This window comes from Mustela lutreola, chromosome 15 (genome assembly GCF_030435805.1).
Source record: "Mustela lutreola isolate mMusLut2 chromosome 15, mMusLut2.pri, whole genome shotgun sequence".
NCBI lineage: Eukaryota > Metazoa > Chordata > Mammalia > Carnivora > Mustelidae > Mustela > Mustela lutreola.
The window spans coordinates 12,437,585-12,458,622 of record NC_081304.1 but is presented as its reverse complement, the minus strand read 5'-3'; the positions used below and the strand labels follow the sequence as shown (position 1 = coordinate 12,458,622).

Genomic DNA, 21,038 nt, shown 5'->3' with positions numbered 1-21,038 from the left:
GCCTTGCCGTTCCTAACCCCCCTCGCCCCCTTGAACCACTAAGGTTCTGTCAAACATAATCCAGATGAAGCACCCTCTGTGATGTTTCTGCCGTCGCTTTTAAGGAGAATAAGTTATCTTTGACTTTCTTCTTCTTCTTTTTTTTTTTTTTTTAAGATTTATATATTTATTTGACAGACAGAGATCACAGGTAGGCAGAGAGAGAGGAGGAAGCAGGCTCCCCGCTGAGCAGAGAGCCTGATGCGGGGCTTGATCCCAGGACCTCAGGATCATGACCTGAGCTGAAGGCAGAGGCTTTCACCCACTGAGCCACCCAGGCGCCCCTTTTTGACTTTCCTCTATTATTTTATTTATAACACTGTATTTCAATCCTTGTCAACTGTGATTGCCTTCCAGGCAACAATCAAGTCATGTATTTTTCTGAAATTCCAGTATCAGCTACAAAGCACAGCTTAGTAAGGGCTTAGTAAATGTAAGATACCGGATGGATTTGGGGTGCCTGGGTGGTGCAGTTGGTGAAGCATCTGATTCTTGGTTTCAGCTCAGGTCATGATCTCAGGGTTGAGCGATCAAGCCCCACATCAGGCTCTGTCCTTAGTGCAGAGTCTGCTTGAGATTCTCTCTCTCCCTCTCCCTGCCCCTCCTGCTTGTGCTCTCTCCCTTTTTGTCTAAAATAAATAAATCTTTTTTTTTTTTTTTTTTTAATGAATGAACTCATGGAACCCAGAGGTAATCCACAAGAGCTCAAGGAGTCACATAATACATACAGAAAGTATGGAGAGTAACATCACTTTGGCAAGAGAGAGTAAGTATGTGGAGGAATCCCACGGGTTGAACTTAGGTAAGTATTAACATGATGAATCAGAGGGTCTTAACCCTCACTGCAATCGTAATTATCTCAGCACTTAAAAAAAATTAATCAATGCCTAGACCTCTACTACCCCTCAGAAATTCTATTCAACTTTTTAAAATTTAATTTAATTTTTTAAAAGATTTTTTTTTATTTGTTTATTTTTTAGAGGGGTGGGGGAGCAGTAGGCGGAGGGAGAAGAAGGCTCCCTGCAGAACAGGGAGCCCAATGGGGGACTCAATCTCAGGACCCTGGGATCAGGACCTGAGCTGAAGGCAGACACTTAACTGACTGAGCCACCCGGGTGGCCCTTACTTTTATTATTTTTTTTAAGCATTCTGGGAGATTATAATGTGCCACCAAGGTTAAGAATAACAGCTCTAGGTGAAGACTGAAATTGTAGTATGTAAAAGACATTAGTTTTTTCTCTATTTACATTAGGGAATTTCAAAATTCACACAAAGGTGTTTCAGTGCTGACTTTGGCTGACCATGTGTGTATTTCTAGATGCATATAATCATGCCCATTAAGCCCTGTGACAATGGTCCTTTGTCCTCTCAGCAAATACGGACATAGTTCCTGATATTCTGCTATCACAGGAGCAAAGGCACTTGGATCTTTCTGTTGGGACCTTGTTGGTAGATGTTGGCTAGAATTCCATCCCAGAAAGAGACAATACTGAAAGGGTTTTTTTTTTTTTTTTTTTTTTTTTTTTAAATCTAAACTGTTGCTAAATGTTTAATGTTATGGTCAAAGTCTCTGCTTGTAAAGTAAATAAGAACTTGTAAAGTAAATAAGTTTTGAACATGTGATGCAATGTGATGTTAGGAATACAGAACCTTGGTCTCTGAGTCTAGGTCTCTATAGTTCAATTTACAAAGGAGAATAGGGAAGGATATGTAAGTAACATGTTCAAGTACAAAGTCCTGTGTTTCTTATAAAACAAATGTTTTCACGTACTCTTCAGCCCAAGTGTCTATGTGTCTGTGTGTTCCCGTCCATGGTTAACAAAGCAATATACCAAGTCCAACATTGAATCCAAGGGTTGGTTAATCTTTAGTGGTGAGTATAAACCTCAACAATACGAAACAACCACTTGCTTTGCCAAAATTCCTAGGGTTCTTTTTTCTTAATAGTTTCTCCCTTTGCTCTGCCAAATTAAACTTCAATGGTAAGTTTAAATGTGTCTTCAAAGTACCATGTAACCTTGATGATCAGCCAGCTTCTCGGTTATTATCATAAGGTAGTTAGTGTGAGTTGAACTATAGGGAGAAGATAGATCGGACTCCGGGCCAACCACATGGTGCTGAAGTTACGCAGAGAAATGACTCACCCATGCAGGGTGAATGATTGCATCTCATCTTAAGGCTCATTGTGAAGGCTTTCATCAGACCCATGTGTGTTTTTGGAAGAACATCTCGTAATTCTCAGACATGTTCAAGGGCAGTACACTCAGGACTAATAATAATTATAATTTATTAATTGTGCAAAATACTATCCATTATCTTTATATTTAATTATACAAACAAGGAAAAATTTTACTAACAAAAATAAGGGGGGTTAAAGAACTCCCTCTCCCCCTACCAAAACCATAAACACATGTGACTCTTCTCAAAAGCTGTCAGACTAAGTTTGATTTCGTTGTTTTCTCATTGGCTTGTTACTGTATTTTTGGCACTATTTTCCATAGCTTACTAGGCAACAAATAGGAGTGGGATGTCAATGGCTCAAAATTAATGTGTATGCATAATATATATAACTACTTAAAGCTCTTTTGCTTTATACACATGCACATACACACATATATGAAATTAAAGTTGAAAAAATTCTGTCCATTACACTTATTTTTATGGGGTGATGCCAAAAAAGTTAAGGTTTGGCTTAAGAACAATATTTTATTGGGCGTCTGGGTGGCTCAGTCAGTTCAGCATCTGCCTTGGGTGCAGGTCATGAGCGCGGTGTTCTGGGATCGAGCCCCACGTCAGGCTCTCTGCTCAGCGGGGGGTCTTATCTCCCTCCCTGCACTGCACATGCTCCCCCCCCCCTCTCTCTCAAATAAATTAAATCTTAAAAAAAGAACAATATCTTATGAAGACCACTCTCAAGGAAACCACAAGAAAGGAACATATTCCTTTTCACTGCTGTTATATTTTTAAGCAATTTCACATTTCAAATACACAGGAAATTTCCAAGAATAGAACAAAAGCCTCCATATACTCCTTACCCAGAGACTCCATTCAACCTTCACCAAAATCCCCTCTGGCTCTCTCAGCAATGGCATGGGACATGCCCTTGGCCACTCTCCCTAGGTTCCCCCAGTCTTTCTTTGCCTTTCATGACCTTTGCCATTTTGAACTTCACAAGTTGGTCATTTTGCATATCATCCTTGAACTTGAGTATGTGTCATATTTTCTCAAGACACAACCCAGGTCTTTATGTTTAGGGCAGGAGTATTGCAGAAGAGATGCTGTGTCCTTCCCATCACATCTTATTCACGGGGCACACTATGTCACTTTGTCCCATTAATGGTGGGAGAACTTTAATAATTTGATTCCGATGGTGTCTGCCAACTTTCTCCACTATAAATTCCTTTTTTTCCCCTCTCTTTGTAATAAACACGTTTTTAAGTGGAGACGTTTTTAAGGCAATATGAGTGTCTCATCTCTAATCCCACTATACCTCCTCGTTTTAACATCCATTGATAGCTCTTGCCAGAATTCAGTATTTCTCTGATGATTTCCAAACTGCAATTTTCCAATCCCAGTACTCTTATTATATTAATTAATTGGCATTCTACCACAAGGAAGAACTTTCTGATCTTCCCATATACTTGTTAATATGTTTATTGCTATCAATAAACATGGACTCATTGATTTCCATTTTAGTCAATGGACTGTAACTTATTATATCATTACTTAACTTAACACTCAAATGGTCTCATCTCTTCAAACGCCTTCCGGGTCCTTCGAACATGTCCCTATCATTCTCTGAGCATTTTCTGCACTACTCTTCACAACACAATGTTCCAGAATTGTCTTATAGTTTCCACTGGTAGAATCAGCCAATTTTTAAAGGAGCCTTGGTGCCTTTCCATGGATAGTTGTTGTAGAAACCAAGATCTGTGCTTATGGCTACTGAGTATATTGTCATTCCCAGGTCATCTTGGTGGAGAGAGCTAGGAGTAATATGTATGTCCAGGCATACATACATACACACATGTGCACAACTTTGTATCTATAATTTCTGTGTCTGTCTAGGTGTATGCAAAATTTATACCAATACCACTCCTTCCAATCCAACACTACAGGGTTTATTAGAACTTTCCTTCTTCCCCTTTTGCTCCCTCTTCTCACCAGTAAAAATCCCAACTCCCATTATCCCTAATATATTTGCTTGTTTGCTCAATCCCTTTTTGTAGCGAATCCTGTGACAACGCTGGGTTGTCATCATCACAAGGGTCAATATGACTGCCCCACTGGGTTTGCCCCAAGACTTTTGGACAGAATTAGGAAGGAAGGACAAAAGAATGGAGGGAAGGAGGGAGAGAGAGAGGCAAAAAGAAAGGAGTGCATCGTTTTTAATTTGAGGTATAATTAGCATATAACAAAATACACAGATTTTAAATGTTTACTTGGATAATTTTTAATATTTAATAAATTATTCTTTTAAAAATTGAAGTATAGCAGACACACGATGTTACATTAATTTCAGGTGTACAGCATAGTGACTTGATGAGTCTATCCATGATGCTGTACTCACAGGTGTGGCCATCCTCTGACACCATACAACGATATTACAGGTCCGTTGACTTTATTCCCTATGCTGTGCCTTTCCTCTCCATGACTTACTCATTCGGTGACTAGAAGACTGTACCTCCCACTCCCCTTCACCCATCTTCCCCATTCCTCCTCCTCCTCCCCTCTGGTGACCATTAGTTTGCTCTCTGTTATTTAAGGGTCTGTTTCTGCTTTTTGTTTATTTCTTTGTTCATTTGTTTTCCTTAAATGAGTTTTGATCATTTCAAGTACCCTAGTAACAAACATGTAAAGTATAGAATGTTCCGGCCCCTCCAGAAAGGCCTCTCAGGTAAGGGTGCACATCCATTAGCAAATACTGTGAAAACCCCCTCTTCTGTCAATGACTCCTCTCAACGACTATCACTCCATTTACATCTGTTGCCCAAAACATCTCTTCTTAGTTTCACCCTTCTCAAATATATTTTCCTGATGCCCAGCCTGTTTGGTTTCTCTCTCTCTTTCTCCATCTACCTCAGATCTCTATTATGTAGAACAACTCGGCCTTATTTTCTTTAGTTTCTCTCTTCTCCACACATTGAGGAAGTTCTCCACAATAAAACAGAGCCCGTGAATGATCTAGAAAAGCCTTAGAAGGGGAAGGTTGAGTGAGTGTATGTGTGTGTATAAAGACTTTGATTTAATTACAGAGGGGGAAGGGCCACAATATTTTCTATTAGTGGGAGTATACTTTTCTTCTTGTTACAGAACACAGTGTTCATCAGAAGCAAAGTTCAAGAATCACTGCCTGACAAGAATTCTTCTTAAACTAATGTGTGTCAAGCAACTTTAGACCTCAAAGGCCATCCAAATAAGAACCAGCAAAGGCAACTGACTCAGAGCTTGCCATGACAAGGGAGTCAGCCATCGTTATTTGTGTTTGGCAGAGACTCAAAGTCAGAGGAGTAGTCAAACTTGATTGTGGACACAAAGGGCAAATTTCAAGTATGTCTTGATGGAAGGTTGCTGGTATGATAAGGGCAATGGAGGTGTACTAACTAGAAGCTGGGCATCCTATGTGATTGATTAAAGAACATATTTGGCTTTTTCTAGTTTGTCCTAAGCTGGGTTGATTGCTATGGAGTTTGGGATTTGGCTTGCTGGATTGGTTGCTACAGACACTAGGGGTCAGAGTTCTATCTTTATATATCTTCTGGCCATTGTCCACCTGTATATTCAGTCCCTCCGAAAGTGGAGGATGCATGAGAGGACTAGGGAGTCATGGCTGGTCCTCTTTGAACCCTCCAAGCAATGTCATCATCATTGGCCATTGTCGCCTCCTACTCAACTTCTGTTCTTCTCAGAGTCCCAGATTGTAACTTCATGTCAACTTTCTAAAACAGATCTAGAAATCTGCCTAGACAGATCTAAGAAGTATTAGGAGTGACGAGAAGGACTTCGTGTTGACTTGGCGTGAGAAGACCGAGGATTTGAGGATAGCTTTGAGGTTGCACCTGGAGGTGCCAGAATGATCTGTTACTAATTGCCAGTAAAACAGAAATCTGGAAGAAATCATCGTTTTTCTGAGGGAAGAAGATGAACTCAGGTTTTTAGGCATTGTCGTTTTAGATGCCTCCTTGTGGATGTTCTTCAGAATCTTACATCTGGAAACAAATATCATTTTAGAGATGTGGACACTGAAAGCTAGAGATGGTCCAAAATTTCTACATCAAGACTGTGGGGGAAGAAGGTGCTCCAGGCTTCTGATTTTCCACCCACTACATACACAAAACTGAGGATGGAGGATGAAAGGTCTGGAGTAGAGCCCTGACAATCTGGGAATCACCAGAATTCTATTTGATGATAATGGACCATGTTGTGCCATTAAAATAAATGTTATGAAGATGGAAACCATTTGCCAAGGATTTCACAACAGACACACAGAAGTGAAAGTAAATGATTAAAAAATGTAGGTCTCAGAGTTCCTTTCAAATTGTGATATTTTACCTTCTATTTACAGAGGTAAAAGAACACAGGAGAAAAGGTTAATGTTTAAGCACTTTTATATTTGCATCCCTCTTTTTAGCAGAAGAAACCATTTGGGTAGTGCCTGTGTGAGTCATCCACAATGATTTCTCTGGGGCTCTTCTTGTTCTCAGGTTTTCTCTGCCATGTTGCTACTGCAGGACGGAGTAAGTACTTTTTGCTTTTGCAAATATAATTAATACCTCCAACCCCCTAGTATATGACAGGGATCAGTAATGATGATTAAAATTCTTTCTAGTGTGGATGCTGGGGAATCTGGATTGATACTGATTCTTCACTATTGCCACACTTAAAGCTCCTCCCTAAGATATTCAGCCTGATGAAGCCTCGATGTATCGACCTATAAAAGGGGGACACCTATAGTACCCTTCAAAGTTGAGGAGATTAGATGAGATCTTGCATACGTGAAATATTTGGTACAGAATTTAGCATAGTTACTATTGGCAGCATTAGTTTTTTCATTTTTGTGCTAGCCAGGCTTAAAAATGAAAATATAGATTTCTTTTTAAAATGTTGTTTAAGATCAATTAACATATAGTGTATTACTAGGTTCAGAGGTAGAGTTTGGTGATTCATCAGTTGCATAGACCACCCAGTGCTCATTCCATCAACTGCTTCCTTAATGCCCACCAACCGGTTACCTCATTCCCCCCACCGCTTCCCTTCCAGCAACCCTCAATTATTTCCTACAGTTAATAGTCTCTCATGATTTGTCTTCCTCTCTGATTTTGTCTTATTTTAGAAAAATGTAGATTTCTTAACTAAACACTTCATGCTCTATTTCAGCCTGTCCCAAACCAGATGAGCTACCATTTGCCACCGTTACTCCATTAAAGAGAACCTATGACCCAGGGGAGCAGATTGTGTACACCTGCCGTCCGGGCTATACGTCCCACGGAGGGATGAGGCGGTTCATGTGCCCTCTCACAGGACTTTGGCCCGTCAACACCCTGAGGTGTACCCGTAAGTCAGTGCCTTCTCTCACATGCTGTCCCCTCATTGGGATTCAGGACACTTGGCGCATAAGCCCCCTTTGTCATGCTGGGGGCACAGAGGGCCAGGCGAGCCACAGAATGGAAGGCTGTGAAGAAACCAGAGGGCCTGGGTGGTGTTCATGGGAGGGGAGAATAGAGGTAACAGGTGCTATTTAGAGAGGAGGAGGTGAGCATAGCCCAGAACTAGAAGAGATGTAAAAAAGAGACCCGCTACAATAAAAGAGAGAGAGAGAGAGAGAGACTGCAAATGTAAAAAAAAGATGTACAGATATTTGGACCTGGCCTCAAAACGAAAGCATCCTTAATGGAATCATTGTATTATAATAATCTATAATAAATATAATAACATAAATTATATATGATTATATAACCATAATTTATAATAAGTTATAATATTATATGTAAATATAATATAAAAACTTAAATATAAATTTATTGCTCTCTCCTTATGGTAGATGGTTGCTTTTCTTTATTCCTCAGCACATGGTTCTGTGCTAACATACCAGCATTACTTTTTATAGTTAAATATGGAGCAATTAACCCGAAAGAATTTCTGACCATTTAAGTAGAAGTTAAAGAGTAAAAATCACTTTATGGGTCTCTCTGAGCTCTGGTTGTTTTGGTCATATGGACAAGACCTTGGTGAAACTCCTCTATTTCATACAAGTGATTTGGTCTGCTTTTTGATTCAAAAAGGACTAAACACGATTTTTCATGAAAAACAGCTATAATAGGGCGCCTGGGTGGCTCAGTGGGTTAAGCCACTGCCTTCGGCTCAGGTCATGATCTCACAGTCCTGGGATCGAGTCCCACATCGGGCTCTCTGCTCAGCGGAGAGCCTGCTTCCCTCTCTCTCTCTCTGCCTGCCTCTCCATCTACTTGTGATTTCTCTCTGTCAAATAAATAAATAAAATCCTTAAAAAAAAAAACCAGCTATAATAGCATGAGGGAAAAATTTTCTTTAAATTGGTCATAACTGGAATACTAACAATTTCATTTTTTCAAGTTACTTTCCATGTGTATATTTTTGCATCATTGCAGAAAGTAGGTACCATTTTATATTTTTCTATATTCATCGGCATAAATATTGATAGTGTCTCCATAGTCTTCGTAATTCATATTTTGTTGGCTGCCTAAGAGTTCAACTGTTGATTTACCATAATTAATCAAGACAACTACCTGTTGTTAGGCTGTCTGATTTTTGTTATTAGGCAGTGCAATGAGCCCCTTTGTGCATATATCATTTGGCTAATTTGAGTTGTTTTCTTAGAATAGTTAACAGTAGAGTTATTGGATCAAAGAACAGAAATGAGTATATATATATATATATATATATATATTTTTTTTTTTTTTTTTTTTTTTTTTTTGACAGACAGAGATCACAAGTAGGCAGAGGGGCAGGCAGAGAGAGAAGAAGGGAAGCATGCTCCTTGCTGAGCAGAAAGCCCAATGCAGGGCTTGATTCCCAGGACCCTGGGATCATGACCTGCACCGAAGGCAGAGGCTTTAACCACTGAGCCACCCAGGCGCCTGAGTTTACATGTTTTTACTCTAATAAAAAAACTCTATAAATTGAAATTTACCTCTCTATCTTTAAATTACAGCCAGAGTATGTCCTTTTGCTGGAATCTTAGAAAATGGAGCTGTACGTTACACAACTTTTGAATATCCCAACACGATCAGTTTTGCTTGTAATCCTGGGTAAGGACTTCTAGCTAACAGAGGCAGAACCATCTCTGTGCCCTTACATTAAATATCAAGACATATTTTATTTTTGGCCTTCAGGCTGGAGTTGCTGAATACAAATTATTTGTAGTCCTGCTTTTAATCTGTACCACAGTGGCATTGGGATGGGGGAGGGGTAGAGACTTGAACAGCTAGTGACACATGAAGTTGCTACTGGTATCCAACTTCCCCTCTGGTCAGTTACTTAACTAAGGAGGTGCATTGGAACCCTTAAAACTGGATGGTAATTCTTTATCATCTCTGGGACTTGGCATGAAGGTTAAAATACTTTAGGAATTGGACTTGGGCTTTAGATATGAACCTAATTTGATTGACTGACCTGGGACTCTCCAGGAGGGTATTCTCTTGTGAAATAGGGAGTGTGATGGTCTAGAAGGCAGTTCCGTTGATCAGCATCTCTAGCAAGAAAGCACGTCCAGTTGGTCACATAGCTCAGCTGCCTTATGAGCAAAGTCACCCCCAATGACATGGTCGGTATAGGTCAGCTGGCTGTACCTTAGGGCAAAATTTTACTGAGGATTCTTATTTGGGATTGGAAATGAAGAAATACTATGTGTGAAAGAGAAATGAACTCTTTTCATCCGAAACACCAATTAACTTGTGGGTCTGATGAAAAAGGACCTTGAAGCAATTGGTTGGATGAGACAATGTTACATTTTCATTGGAAATAGATGCATTGTTTCTACCCATTTATCTCAGTAGAGTGAATAGTTTTAGGAAATGAAGAGTAGCCATGACTCAGTTTGATTCAGTTTTGTGACCCTGAAAAAGAGCTGCTTCTTCGCTCTGCCTATGAAGCAGTTATTTTTGGTCTACTGATTGGAAAGAAGGGATCTGGGGGTTTGGCTTCTATGCCTCCAGCTGTGGAAATTTCTCATTCTTCCATGAGTTCCCTGAAGCCCTGGGCTGGGAGATTTGATGAGCCTTAAGAGTGCTGAGCTCCTCAAGAAAGCAGCCTTACAAAATAGGGGAAAAGTTGGTAACATGACTCCGAGGCAATGCTCAGTGATGAGGACATTTGAGATGCCATCGTCGGGTGATTTTACTGATGGGTTATATTGTCCTTTTGCAGGTTTTATCTGAATGGAAGTAGTTCTGCTCAATGCACCGAGGAAGGAAAATGGAATGTTGACCTTCCTGTCTGTACTCGTGAGTCTGTGGGTCCCCAGTTCTGGGGAGAGAGATTAGTTGTTTCGCCTGGGACTTTGCTGGCCTCAACACTGTACACTCCCTGGCCTGGAAACCCCTCAGTCCTCACTCCTTGGGATGGTTACTCATCCTTACAGAGAGTGTTCCTACCAATATCATCTTACCTTGGAGGATGCAACAACCCTTTTGGAAGGACAGAAGGGAAGCATTCGACTCTAATCACATTTGTATCCTTCACCTGGTGAAACCAGTGGTATTTGGGCTTATTCTTCCCCTCACTCTCACAGTTTTTGGCAGGGGCTTGGCTACATGTGATATTGGTCAACCTGGGATGGCCATCATTTGACTAGAAGAACTGGAAACAATCTTCCTGCCACTCTGGGATCTCATTCATTCATTTATACATTCACCCATTTATGTATCTCATTTATGAGATACATAAGAGATATACATATGAGATCTATCTCATTTATGAGATATTTATCTCATATGAGATCTCATTATGAGATACATAAATGGGTATTGGGGACCTAATGTGGGTCATGTCCTGTTCTCAGCACTGAGGCTGTATGGCTGAAGGAGACTTTGGTCTGCCTTTCGGCGAGTGTGTCTAGTGATGAGGAACATAGGAAAGTAACCTTCGCAGTGACCTTAGATTCCATCAAAGGGCCTTGCCTCATAGGAGTGAAGTGGGTTTGCTTCAAAACACACTGCTGGTTTATTCTGGGACCATGCAGTCAGGGGCGGCTCTGGACATTGCTGATGGAGGCAAGGGTGTTCTGATTGTGAGTCATAGGAGTCCCATCTTTGACCAGGAGTCCCACACGTCACAATCATGGTTATGGTTCCCCAACATTTCAGTGAGATCTGTCCTAACAAGAGCCAGTGAAAAAGTCAAGCAATTTCAAATCAATGATCATTTGAGTAAAGTTGAACTACCCAAACAAAAGGTTTTTAAGGCTAAATTAGAGTTCTTTACTCAGCAGTAAAAATCACCACTGTTCCTCTAGTTTCCCTTGGAAGCAGGTTTACATCAACTATGTAAAGTCACTTTTGCTTCTTGGTTACAAACAGAAAATCTGCTTTAGCTTCCATCTAATCTAAACCAACACTCCTTGTACTTTAATGGACAGGTGAATCATCTGGGCATCTCGTTAAGAGGCAGATTCTGATGCATGAGTCTGGATGGCGTCTGAGCCGCTGCATTAATAGCAGGCTTCCCACTTGGAGTAGCAAGGATTTAAATAATTCAGATTAAATCACATTCTGCTCTGCACTAACTTCCTTTACGTTAGTATAACTCTCCCTGGATTTATTGAAACCCTATATTAGTTAGGTCAGATGACAACCCTGACCATATCTCCATGTAAAGTTACTTGTGCAAGCTCCAAGCATTCAGAGTGCAGAAGCGGGAGATGTTCAGTGGGAACAAACCCATGTAAGACAGCAGTGGAATGAAGATGTCACAGAGGACGTTGTACCAAGCACTCTCATGAGCATTCATGAGAGTTGTCCATCCTCTACTAACTCTGACTTCCAGAAACATCTAGCATTTGGATCAAAGCCTTATGGAGACCTATGTACTGTGTCATTGTAAGAAGCAAATTCGCAGGGACAAGACTTAAACTTACTTCATTTTTCAGTCTTTTCACTGGTTCGGTCATCTAATTTTTCAGGTCATATGTTCTTCCATGACTTTTGTAAGTGATTGTTTTTCCCCTGGAGTTTGATTCCACTTTGCACTTCCTCAAGTTAATCTTTGCTTGTTTGTTTGTTGTTTTCTTTTTCTGGAAAGAGTAGCTTTAAAAGACTCAACTATTTCATAAAAGTGATCGTTCTTTCTTTTTCCAGCTGTAACCTGCCCTCCTCCATCCATTCCTAAGTTCGCAACCCTTAGTGATTTTAAGTCATTGACTAAAAACCACTCCCTCTATGGAACAAAAGCTGTCTTCGAATGTTTGCCGCATTATGCCATGTTTGGAAATGATACAGTTACCTGCACAGCACATGGAAATTGGACTGCATTACCAGAATGCAGAGGTAGGTACAAGGACAAGACAAAACTATTATGATAGTGTAGAATCCCATTTTTGAGAATGGAAAATTCCACTCTCATCGACTGTTTCCAATGGTCTTGTTTAATACATGTTTATTGGCATCTACCACAATCTGGGCAGTGTGCTGGGTGTTGGGGATACCAGATGAAGGATGCCTGGCTTCTGACGTCAGGAGAATTCTACATAATGCCATGAACTATTTGGAGCTGCTTGGGAGGGCTTCCCAGAAGAGGAGAAGTGGAGAATGAGGGGAAGTCATGGGAATTCAGGGAGCCGTGAGAGAACAGGGTGTATGCATGGACAGTCAAATATGGTAGTGAGATTGGTGGGGAGAAGCCAAGATTAAATTGGGGAGCTCTAGGAGATGACGGTGAAAAACTGGGCTGTAGTCGGATTGTTCCAAGCTTTTATTTTTTTTTTTATTTTTTTTATTTTTTTTTTTGTTCCAAGCTTTTATAGTCCACCTAAATTTAAGAATCACAAGAACATTTGATTTAGGGGCACCTGGGTGGCTCAGTGGGTTAAGCCTCTGCCTTCAGCTCAGGTCATGATCTCAGGGTCCTGGGATTGAGCCCTGTGTTGGGCTCCCTGCTCAGCTGGGAGTCTGCTTCTCCCTCTCCATCTCCCACTGCCCCTCCCCCTCCCCCTACTCATGCTCATTCTCTCTGTCTCTGTCTCTCTCTCAAATAAATAAATAAATACAATCTTTTTAAATAAAGAATGATCCCCTGCCTTTTTAGTAGTCTTTACTTGACATTTTTATTTTTATTTATTTATATTTTATTTTTATAGAGAGAGACGGAGTGTTTGCAAGGGTGGGGAGGGGCAGAGAGAGAAGGAGAAAGAGAATGCCAAGCAGACTCCATGTCCAGCGTGGAGCCAGACCTGGGGCCCAGTCTCTCAACCATGAGATCACAACCTGAGCCAAAAATCAAGAGTCAGATGCTTAGGGATGCCTGGGTGCCTGGGTGGCTCAGTTAGTTAAGCATCTATCTTTGGCTCAGGTCATGATCCCAGGGTCTTGGGGTCGAGCTCCACATTGGGCTCCTGGCTCAGTAGGGAGCCTGCTTCTCCCTCTGCCTGCTGCTTCCGCTGCTTGTGCTCTTTCTTTCCCTGTCAAATAAATAAAAATATTACCAAAAAAAAAAAAAAAAAAGAGTCAGATGCTGCTTAACTGACTGAACCACTCAGGTGCCACTCCTTGACATTTTTAAAGAATATAGGCTAGCTGTCTTGTAGAATGTTCCATACTCTGAATCTAGGTGATGATTTACTTGTGATTAGATTCAAGCTAAATAATTTCATTCCATCACATCAGGAGGAATCACTGATCATGGTTTGTTTCATCCCTCGGTCAGGTAGGTTGTGTCAGATCTCTTGGTAAAGGCATCTTTTCCTCTTCGGAAGCAAATGGTGGGTGATACTTTGAGACTGTGTGAATATCTACCCTCTCACTGACATTTTAGCATCCTCTGGTGACGCCCAACTTAGTCAATTACAACACTGGTGGTTGCAAACTGGTGACTTTATATCTTTTCTCCTATATTTATTAGTTTGCATTCTTCTACAGAAAAATGCTTTACTTTTCTTCCATGGACTATTTTTAAAATATTATTATAGACTCATAGATTCAGGTGCCAGGAAAAACATCATGTTTCTCCCTCATATTTCATTCTGGCTTCTCATATAGACTGAAGACATTCATAAGAATTAGATTTGACATCTAGGTGTTACCTGGGTGACTCAGTGGGTTAAGCCTCTGCCTTCGGTTCAGGTCATGATCTCAGGGACCTGGGATCGAGCTCTGCATCGGGCTCTCTGCTCAGCAGGGAGCCTGCTTCCCCCTCTCTCTCTGCCTGCCTCTCTGCCTACTTGTGATCTCTCTGTCAAATAAATAAATAAAATCTTAAAAAAAAAAGAATTAGATTTACCATCTAAAATCCAATAATGGTGAGCTAGTGTGCGTGGAGGGAGACTTTGTGTTCTAATTTCATGGTTTGTTGATTAAAAGAGGCAGAATCATTTTTTCTTTTTTAAAACCCACCATTTTAGACTGCATGCAGATGAAATTTGGAATAAATAACACTTTGCTATTGTATGAGAGCCCAAAGCACTTGGTAACTCATTGATTTACTTTCAAAGTATTGTTTTTTCCTTTATAACATCTAGGGTCCTGTGAGCATAAGAAAAGGGGGACCGGATTAAGCACCCAGGTCCCTAGAAATTGAATTCCAGTTCCAGGAACACCCAGTGACTCAATAGGGAAATGGAGATTAGAATGTAAATATTTTGTAACTGCGGAAGAGTACTACATATATACTAACATGTCTTACTGAATATACTTTTTAGAAGTAAAATGCCCATTCCCATCAAGACCAGACAATGGGTTTGTGAACTATCCTGCAAAACAAGCACTTTATTACAAGGATAAAGCCACATACGGTTGCCATGATACATACATCTTGGATGGCCCAGAAGAAGTAGAATGTAACAAATTTGGAAATTGGTCTGCACAACCAAGTTGTAAAGGTATGAAATAGGGGTGCAGTCTTCCTACGTCCCCGAACTTACCCAGTGGATTACTTTTACTTGCCGTTTTCTTGTTCCAGTCATTTTCTGCTTGTTGCTCAGACTTGCTTCACAGTTATTTGTATGTGAAAGACTTTAGGACTCACATGTGCCTTGGGGAGCTTCACGCTTAGCAAGTGTGTTTGAGATGAAACTGTAGGAGATACACAGATCCTTTGTAAGCATTGATGATACGTTGGAAAATGGTGTGGGTTTCCTATGCTCATTTTTCTGTGAGCATCCTTTTCTGCTTTGTCCTAGTCTAGACTCTTCTTGTTGCTGCAAAAAACCAACCACACATTCAAGCTAGTTCAAGGAAATAGGGATTTATCATAAACAGGCTACAGGTGATCATATGGACATTGATGACGAATGACGAACACATGAAATGCAACTGGTCCTCCTGAGGATTTGAACTGAAGCCAGGCCCTATGGCTACTCTTCCCGTATCTCAGTGACCTCATGTTCTCTCTCTCTCATCTTCATGTTTCCCTGCTCTCTCTCCTCAAACCTGCCTTGACTTTTGCACCAGGACCTCTTAAGCAAAGGGCTCAACACTAACTGGCATCTTTTCCTGGAAACACTGGTTCCTTATGAGTTAGGTGTCTATCCTTGATCCAGGGTCATGCTTATGCAGAGAACAGTTACCTAGCTCTGTATTTCTATGCTGGTTGTTATAGGGCTGGGAAGTTTAAGCAGAAAAGGAAACTAAGCACAGCAGGCAAAATGATGTATTATTATTAGTGTCTTATGTTGGGGTCCCCTAAAAACAGAGCCTGAGACAGGGATTCAAGTGCAGGTGATTTACTCAGTGAGTGTCTCAGGAGAAAGTGAGGCAGGTTGGCTCGAGTAGGGCACTGGTTCTCAAACTTCACTGTGTCCCAGAATCATCTGGAGGGCTTATTTAAACCCAGAGTGTTTGATTCAGTAGATCTGGGATAGGACCTGAGAATTTGCTCAAGTTCCCAAATGATACAGCTGCTGATGATCCTGGGACTAAATTTTGAACAAACAGGTGGTCTCAAATAGAGTCTCGTTTTAATTTCATCCCCTTGGCAGCTCTGGACCATGAATTCTACCCCAGTTGATCCCACCAAAAGGCATGGGGACCTGCTTTTTGTATCCCCTTATTGGTCCGTCATTGGCTATGGGCTGCTCTCTTCCCTGACCCTGGTGTGGAGGCTGATTTCTCCTGGAAGAGGTGGCTCCCTTATGGCTGAGGGCAACTTTTCAGAGAAAGGAGCATTTGTGAACTATCATCAGCCAACTCTCACAGTAGCTGTTGGATGGCTGCATTAGCTCAATAAATGGGATGTCAGTGGGGCAGTGGAGGTTTACATAAAATGGCAGTATCTCGTAGAAGTTCTTTTTCTTGGAAGCCTAAAATCTGACACTTCTGCTCTGACCTTATTATGTGGGTACTACAGGGGGAGAAAAGGGCGTCTTGGAAGCCATGATTAATGGTTCCATGGATAAAGAACTTCTATTGGCCATGACACTGACGTTACTCACTATGAACATTCTTGGAATCTTCCTGTCTTGAGCAATGTGTTTGAAGCATACTCAACTACTGATTCAACTGCTACATTGTCCTTAAGGAAGACTCACTGAACTCCCAAGTCTTGACCACGAATATTGTGTCTTTCAGCTTCTTGTAAATTATCTGTTAAAAAAGCAACAGTGCTGTACCAAGGACAGAAAGTAAAGCTTCAAGACAAATTCAAGAATGGAATGCTGCATGGTGAAAAAGTTTCGTTCTTCTGCAAGAATAAGGAAAAGAAGTGTAGCTATACAGAGGATGCTCAGTGCATCGATGGCACCATTGAAATCCCCAAGTGCTTCAAGGGTGAGTCCGACCCTGGTGATTTTAGCTGGGATTCTCTCTTGCCTCTCACCATAGGAAGTACTTTAATTACATATGATTACAAGAAGCCATGTGAGTTTGGCCTCTGGATTTTCTTTCCTTTTTTTTTTTTTAATATTTTATTTATTATTTTACAAAGAGAGAGAGAGATCACAAGTAGGCAGAGAGGCAGGCAGAGAGAGAGGGGGGAAGCAGGCTCCCTGCTGAGCAGGGAGCTGGATGGGGAACTCTATCCCAGGCCCCAGGAATCATAACCTGAGCTGAAAGCAGATGCTTCACTGACTGAGCTACCCAGTTGCCCCTGGCCACCAGATTTTTAAAAAGAGCAGGGGAGTAGGAGAAAACAGTGAGATAAAGCAATAAATTGATTCATTTTCTCCACTTGCATTAACATTTTCCTTTCCAATTCTTTTCCTTAAAGCTCAGGGTTGCAGTTTTATTCAGTGAATACTGAGATGAATTATGCCATCTTGCATAATTCTAGATTAAGCTCAAAAAATAATATTGCATGGAGTATTGAATAATAATAATATTTACTTGGGGTGCCTGGGTGACTCAGTGGGTTAAAGCCTCTGCCTTCAGCTCAGGTCATGATCCCAGGGTCCTGGGATGGAGCCTGCTTCCCCCTCTCTGCCTGACTCTCTGCCTACTTGTGATCTCTGTCTGTCAAATAAATAAATTTTTTAAAAACTTTAAAAAAAGTTGGGGATTTAAAAAAAATAATATTTACTACCCCTTGGTCCCAAATTACAGAAAACTCACCCCAATTACAAAGTAGCTCATGGTAATGGTGATTAGTTTATAGATCTTCTAACATTTTTTCCTCTTTCTTCAGCAATTCCTGGACTTTGAAAAGTCTTCATTAGGGCAAAGTATTCATTAGAGCAAAATACTTCAAGGAGGATGAGGTTATGTTTGTGTGAGATCAAGAAGTATACAATGATCAGCATTTAGAACTGCCAAATTTTTAAATTTTCAGGTTTAGGGCTTAAATAGCTTTGTACTATGAAGGAAGAATGAACCAGAGGCTGAAGGCACTATTGCCTCTTAGTTTAGAAGTGGGATCCAAGAGGGATGCCTGGGTGGCTTAGTTTCTGCCTTTGGCTCAGATCATGATTCCAGGGTCCTGGGATCCAGCCCCACATCAGACTCCCTGCTCAGCGGGGAAAATACTTCTCCTGCTGCCTGCTGTTCCCGCTGCTTGTGCTCTCTCTCTCTGACAAATAAATAAATAAAATCTTTTTTTTTTTTAAAAGATTTTATTTATTTATTTGACAGAGAGAGATCACAGTAGGAGAGAGGAAGGGAAGAGATCACAGAGAGAGAGGAAGGGAAGCAGGCCCCCTGCTGAGCAGAGAGCCTGATGTGGGACTCGATCCCAGGACCCTGAGATCATGACCTGAGCCGAAGGCAGCGACTTAGCCCACTGAGCCACCCAGGCGCCCAAATAAATAAAATCTTAAAAAAAAAAAAAAAAGTTCCAAGAACGCTGACAGCCGTATACTGGGCAGGCAGGTTAGAGAAGATGAGGGGTTTGAGAAATGACTAGCTAGAGACAGAAAAGGGGATGAAAATATCACCTACTTCATAGGTTTGTTTACCAGAAATATGATCCATGCCACAGAGGAAGTGCTCAAACAATGATAGTTATTATAATCACTAATGGTTAGAAATGCACTGGATAAATTGTTATTGTTTCAAATATAGCAGACCCCCCAGGCAGATATTAAATACTGAAATTGACAGAGCACCTGTAGCCTCATTCAAATCAGTGCACAAAATATTAGAAGAGGATAATTTTAAAAAACCAAGCTGAGTTTTGTTGATGTATTTCTTCAGGCCATTGTTCCTTACAGTCTTCAGACAGATATGGCACTGTTAGTGCATCGAGAATAAATAAAAGGCTGATACAGTTGGTTTTTTTTTTTTTTTTTTTTTTAAATCTTGACTGTCAGAATTAGACAGAACCTTTTATTTTCTCTCTTGGAAATGAGTGCCTTATCATTTCCCTGATGTTTTCTCCTATCACTGAAACCTCACAGTCCATGGTTTTATTCATATAATTAAATTTTCCCACCCGTTGGTAAATTCTATTTGATTTGGCTTAGGCACTTAGCAAATTTAAGAAATGATCATTTCTCTTAGAGTCTTTCTCTTTCTCTTTCCGAACAGAACACAGCTCTCTGGCTTTCTGGAAAACCGATGCATCAGATGTAAAACCGTGCTAAACTGGTTTTCAGATTCAAAATTAAATGGCACACTTGAATCAGTGTTTGTCCAAGGAGCATGAAAGAAGTGGAAAAATAAAGTGACTGAATTTATTCCATTTCTCGCTGCAGCGTGGTAGCTTCCTTTTAGTTATGTTAGTTGGTTAAGAAACCCAGACACTTGGAACTTGGCCGTTTCGTGATGTGGAATAGGAAGGGTACATAATTACCCAGGTAACCTAGTTAGGTCTCCCTGGCTCTACTCAAATAATTTCACCTTAACCAACTGCAGTATTTTTCCTAGAATGGTCCCGAGAACCATCACACGAGCCCTCAGCTCTGCCTGGCAGTCTTACCGTATTTCTCTAATTTGTGCACTCCCCTCTTCTCCAAGGTGGCTACTTCTCTTCTCAACCCTCCTCAAGCCACCTTCTCTCCCCTCACCCTCATCTGATAATCTTCCTCTTCTTGCACCAAGAAAATAGAAAAGACCCTTTAAAAGACCTTTCTATAGGGCACCTGGGTGGCTCAGTGGGTTAAGCAACTCTTGATTTGGCACAAGTTATGTAATCTCAGGGTTGGGGAAATCGAACCCCAGCAGGGAGTCTGCTGGAGGGTCTCTCTCTCCCCTCACTGGTACATGCTGTCTCTAAACAAATTTTTTTTAAAAATAAATAAAATAAAAAATCTTCCCATGACCAAATCTGTCAACTTACTAGTACCTGTACCAGATTCTCTGCCTTCTGTCTTGTTGCAGTGGATAAACTCAGTTTCCATCTAGGGGCAAACCATATGCACTGGATCCCATCTTCTCTCTCCCACTTAAGGATTTTGCTCCTGCCACGAGTGATCTTCCGTTTTTATTTTTTTTTCTTCCTATTGGACCATTTCTATCAGTGTAGAAATATACGGTAATATCACCCTTTACAAAAACCCTTCCTATTGTCTGACATCTTTTTCCAGCTACTGCCCTGTCTTTTTCTCCCTCTTTTTGTTTTTATTTTGTTTTAATTTATTTTAATTTTTAATTATTTTTAATTTCTTATATTCCTCTTTTTTATAAAAGTACTAGAAAAAGGTGTTTCTCTTTGCCAGCTCTACAAATAAGTCCTGTCACTACTCTTGAAATCTGTCTCCCCAAAATTCCCTCACTGATGCTTTTTCATTAGGGTTTGACCTGCTTGCTGTGGGTGGGGGCCAGAGCTCTCTTCCAAGATATTTCTCTGCCCCCACCCCCAAGGTGGTCATTCAAAAGCTCCACATTTCCATTACTTAACCTTAAAAAAGTTTTACTTTTCTTCCTCAATCTTTCCTTTCTGTATGGTCTTTCCCTCTCTGGGTCTTTGGGTTTGGGTTTGAGACCACTTATTACCCCCTCTTTGTAAACCAAAAAGCCCTATTTGGGGACTTTGCTGAGCAAAAGAGCCTTCTGCTCTGGACTTCCTCTCTTAGCACAAAACTTTACACCCACTGTTTCCTTTTACTTCTTACATACTATTTTTTAAATGAACCTCCCAGGGTACCTGGGTGGCTCATTCGGTGTCTGACTCTTCATTTTGGCTCAGGTCATGATCTCAGGGGTCGTGAGATAGAGACCTGCTCCACACTCGGCACAAGTCTCTTTCTCTCTCTTCCTCTGTTCCTCCCCTCCTCCTAATATCTCTCTCTAAAAATAAATAAATAAGTAAAATCCTTAAAATAAAAAATAAAAAAATAAAAGAGACCCTCCCCCCCATCCCGTGTAACAGGACTAAGAATGAAAAGACAGCAGTAAAAATTTTAGAGCATCTCCTTTTGCTCCAGACGTGATAGCAAGGTTTGC

At 40.8% G+C, this 21,038-nt stretch overlaps 1 protein-coding gene across 1 annotated transcript; it reads left to right on the top strand.

Moving 5' to 3' along the window:
* The first annotated feature begins 6,664 nt into the window (after positions 1-6,664).
* On the top strand, positions 6,665-19,335 carry APOH (apolipoprotein H). Its single transcript, XM_059149576.1, has 8 exons — positions 6,665-6,776; positions 7,417-7,593; positions 9,230-9,326; positions 10,444-10,520; positions 12,372-12,560; positions 14,927-15,106; positions 16,794-16,991; positions 19,182-19,335. The coding sequence occupies exons 1-8, from the start codon at positions 6,713-6,715 to the stop codon at positions 19,235-19,237; spliced, it is 1,038 nt and encodes a 345-aa protein (XP_059005559.1). The 5' UTR covers positions 6,665-6,712; the 3' UTR covers positions 19,238-19,335.
* Positions 19,336-21,038: the final 1,703 nt, after the last annotated feature.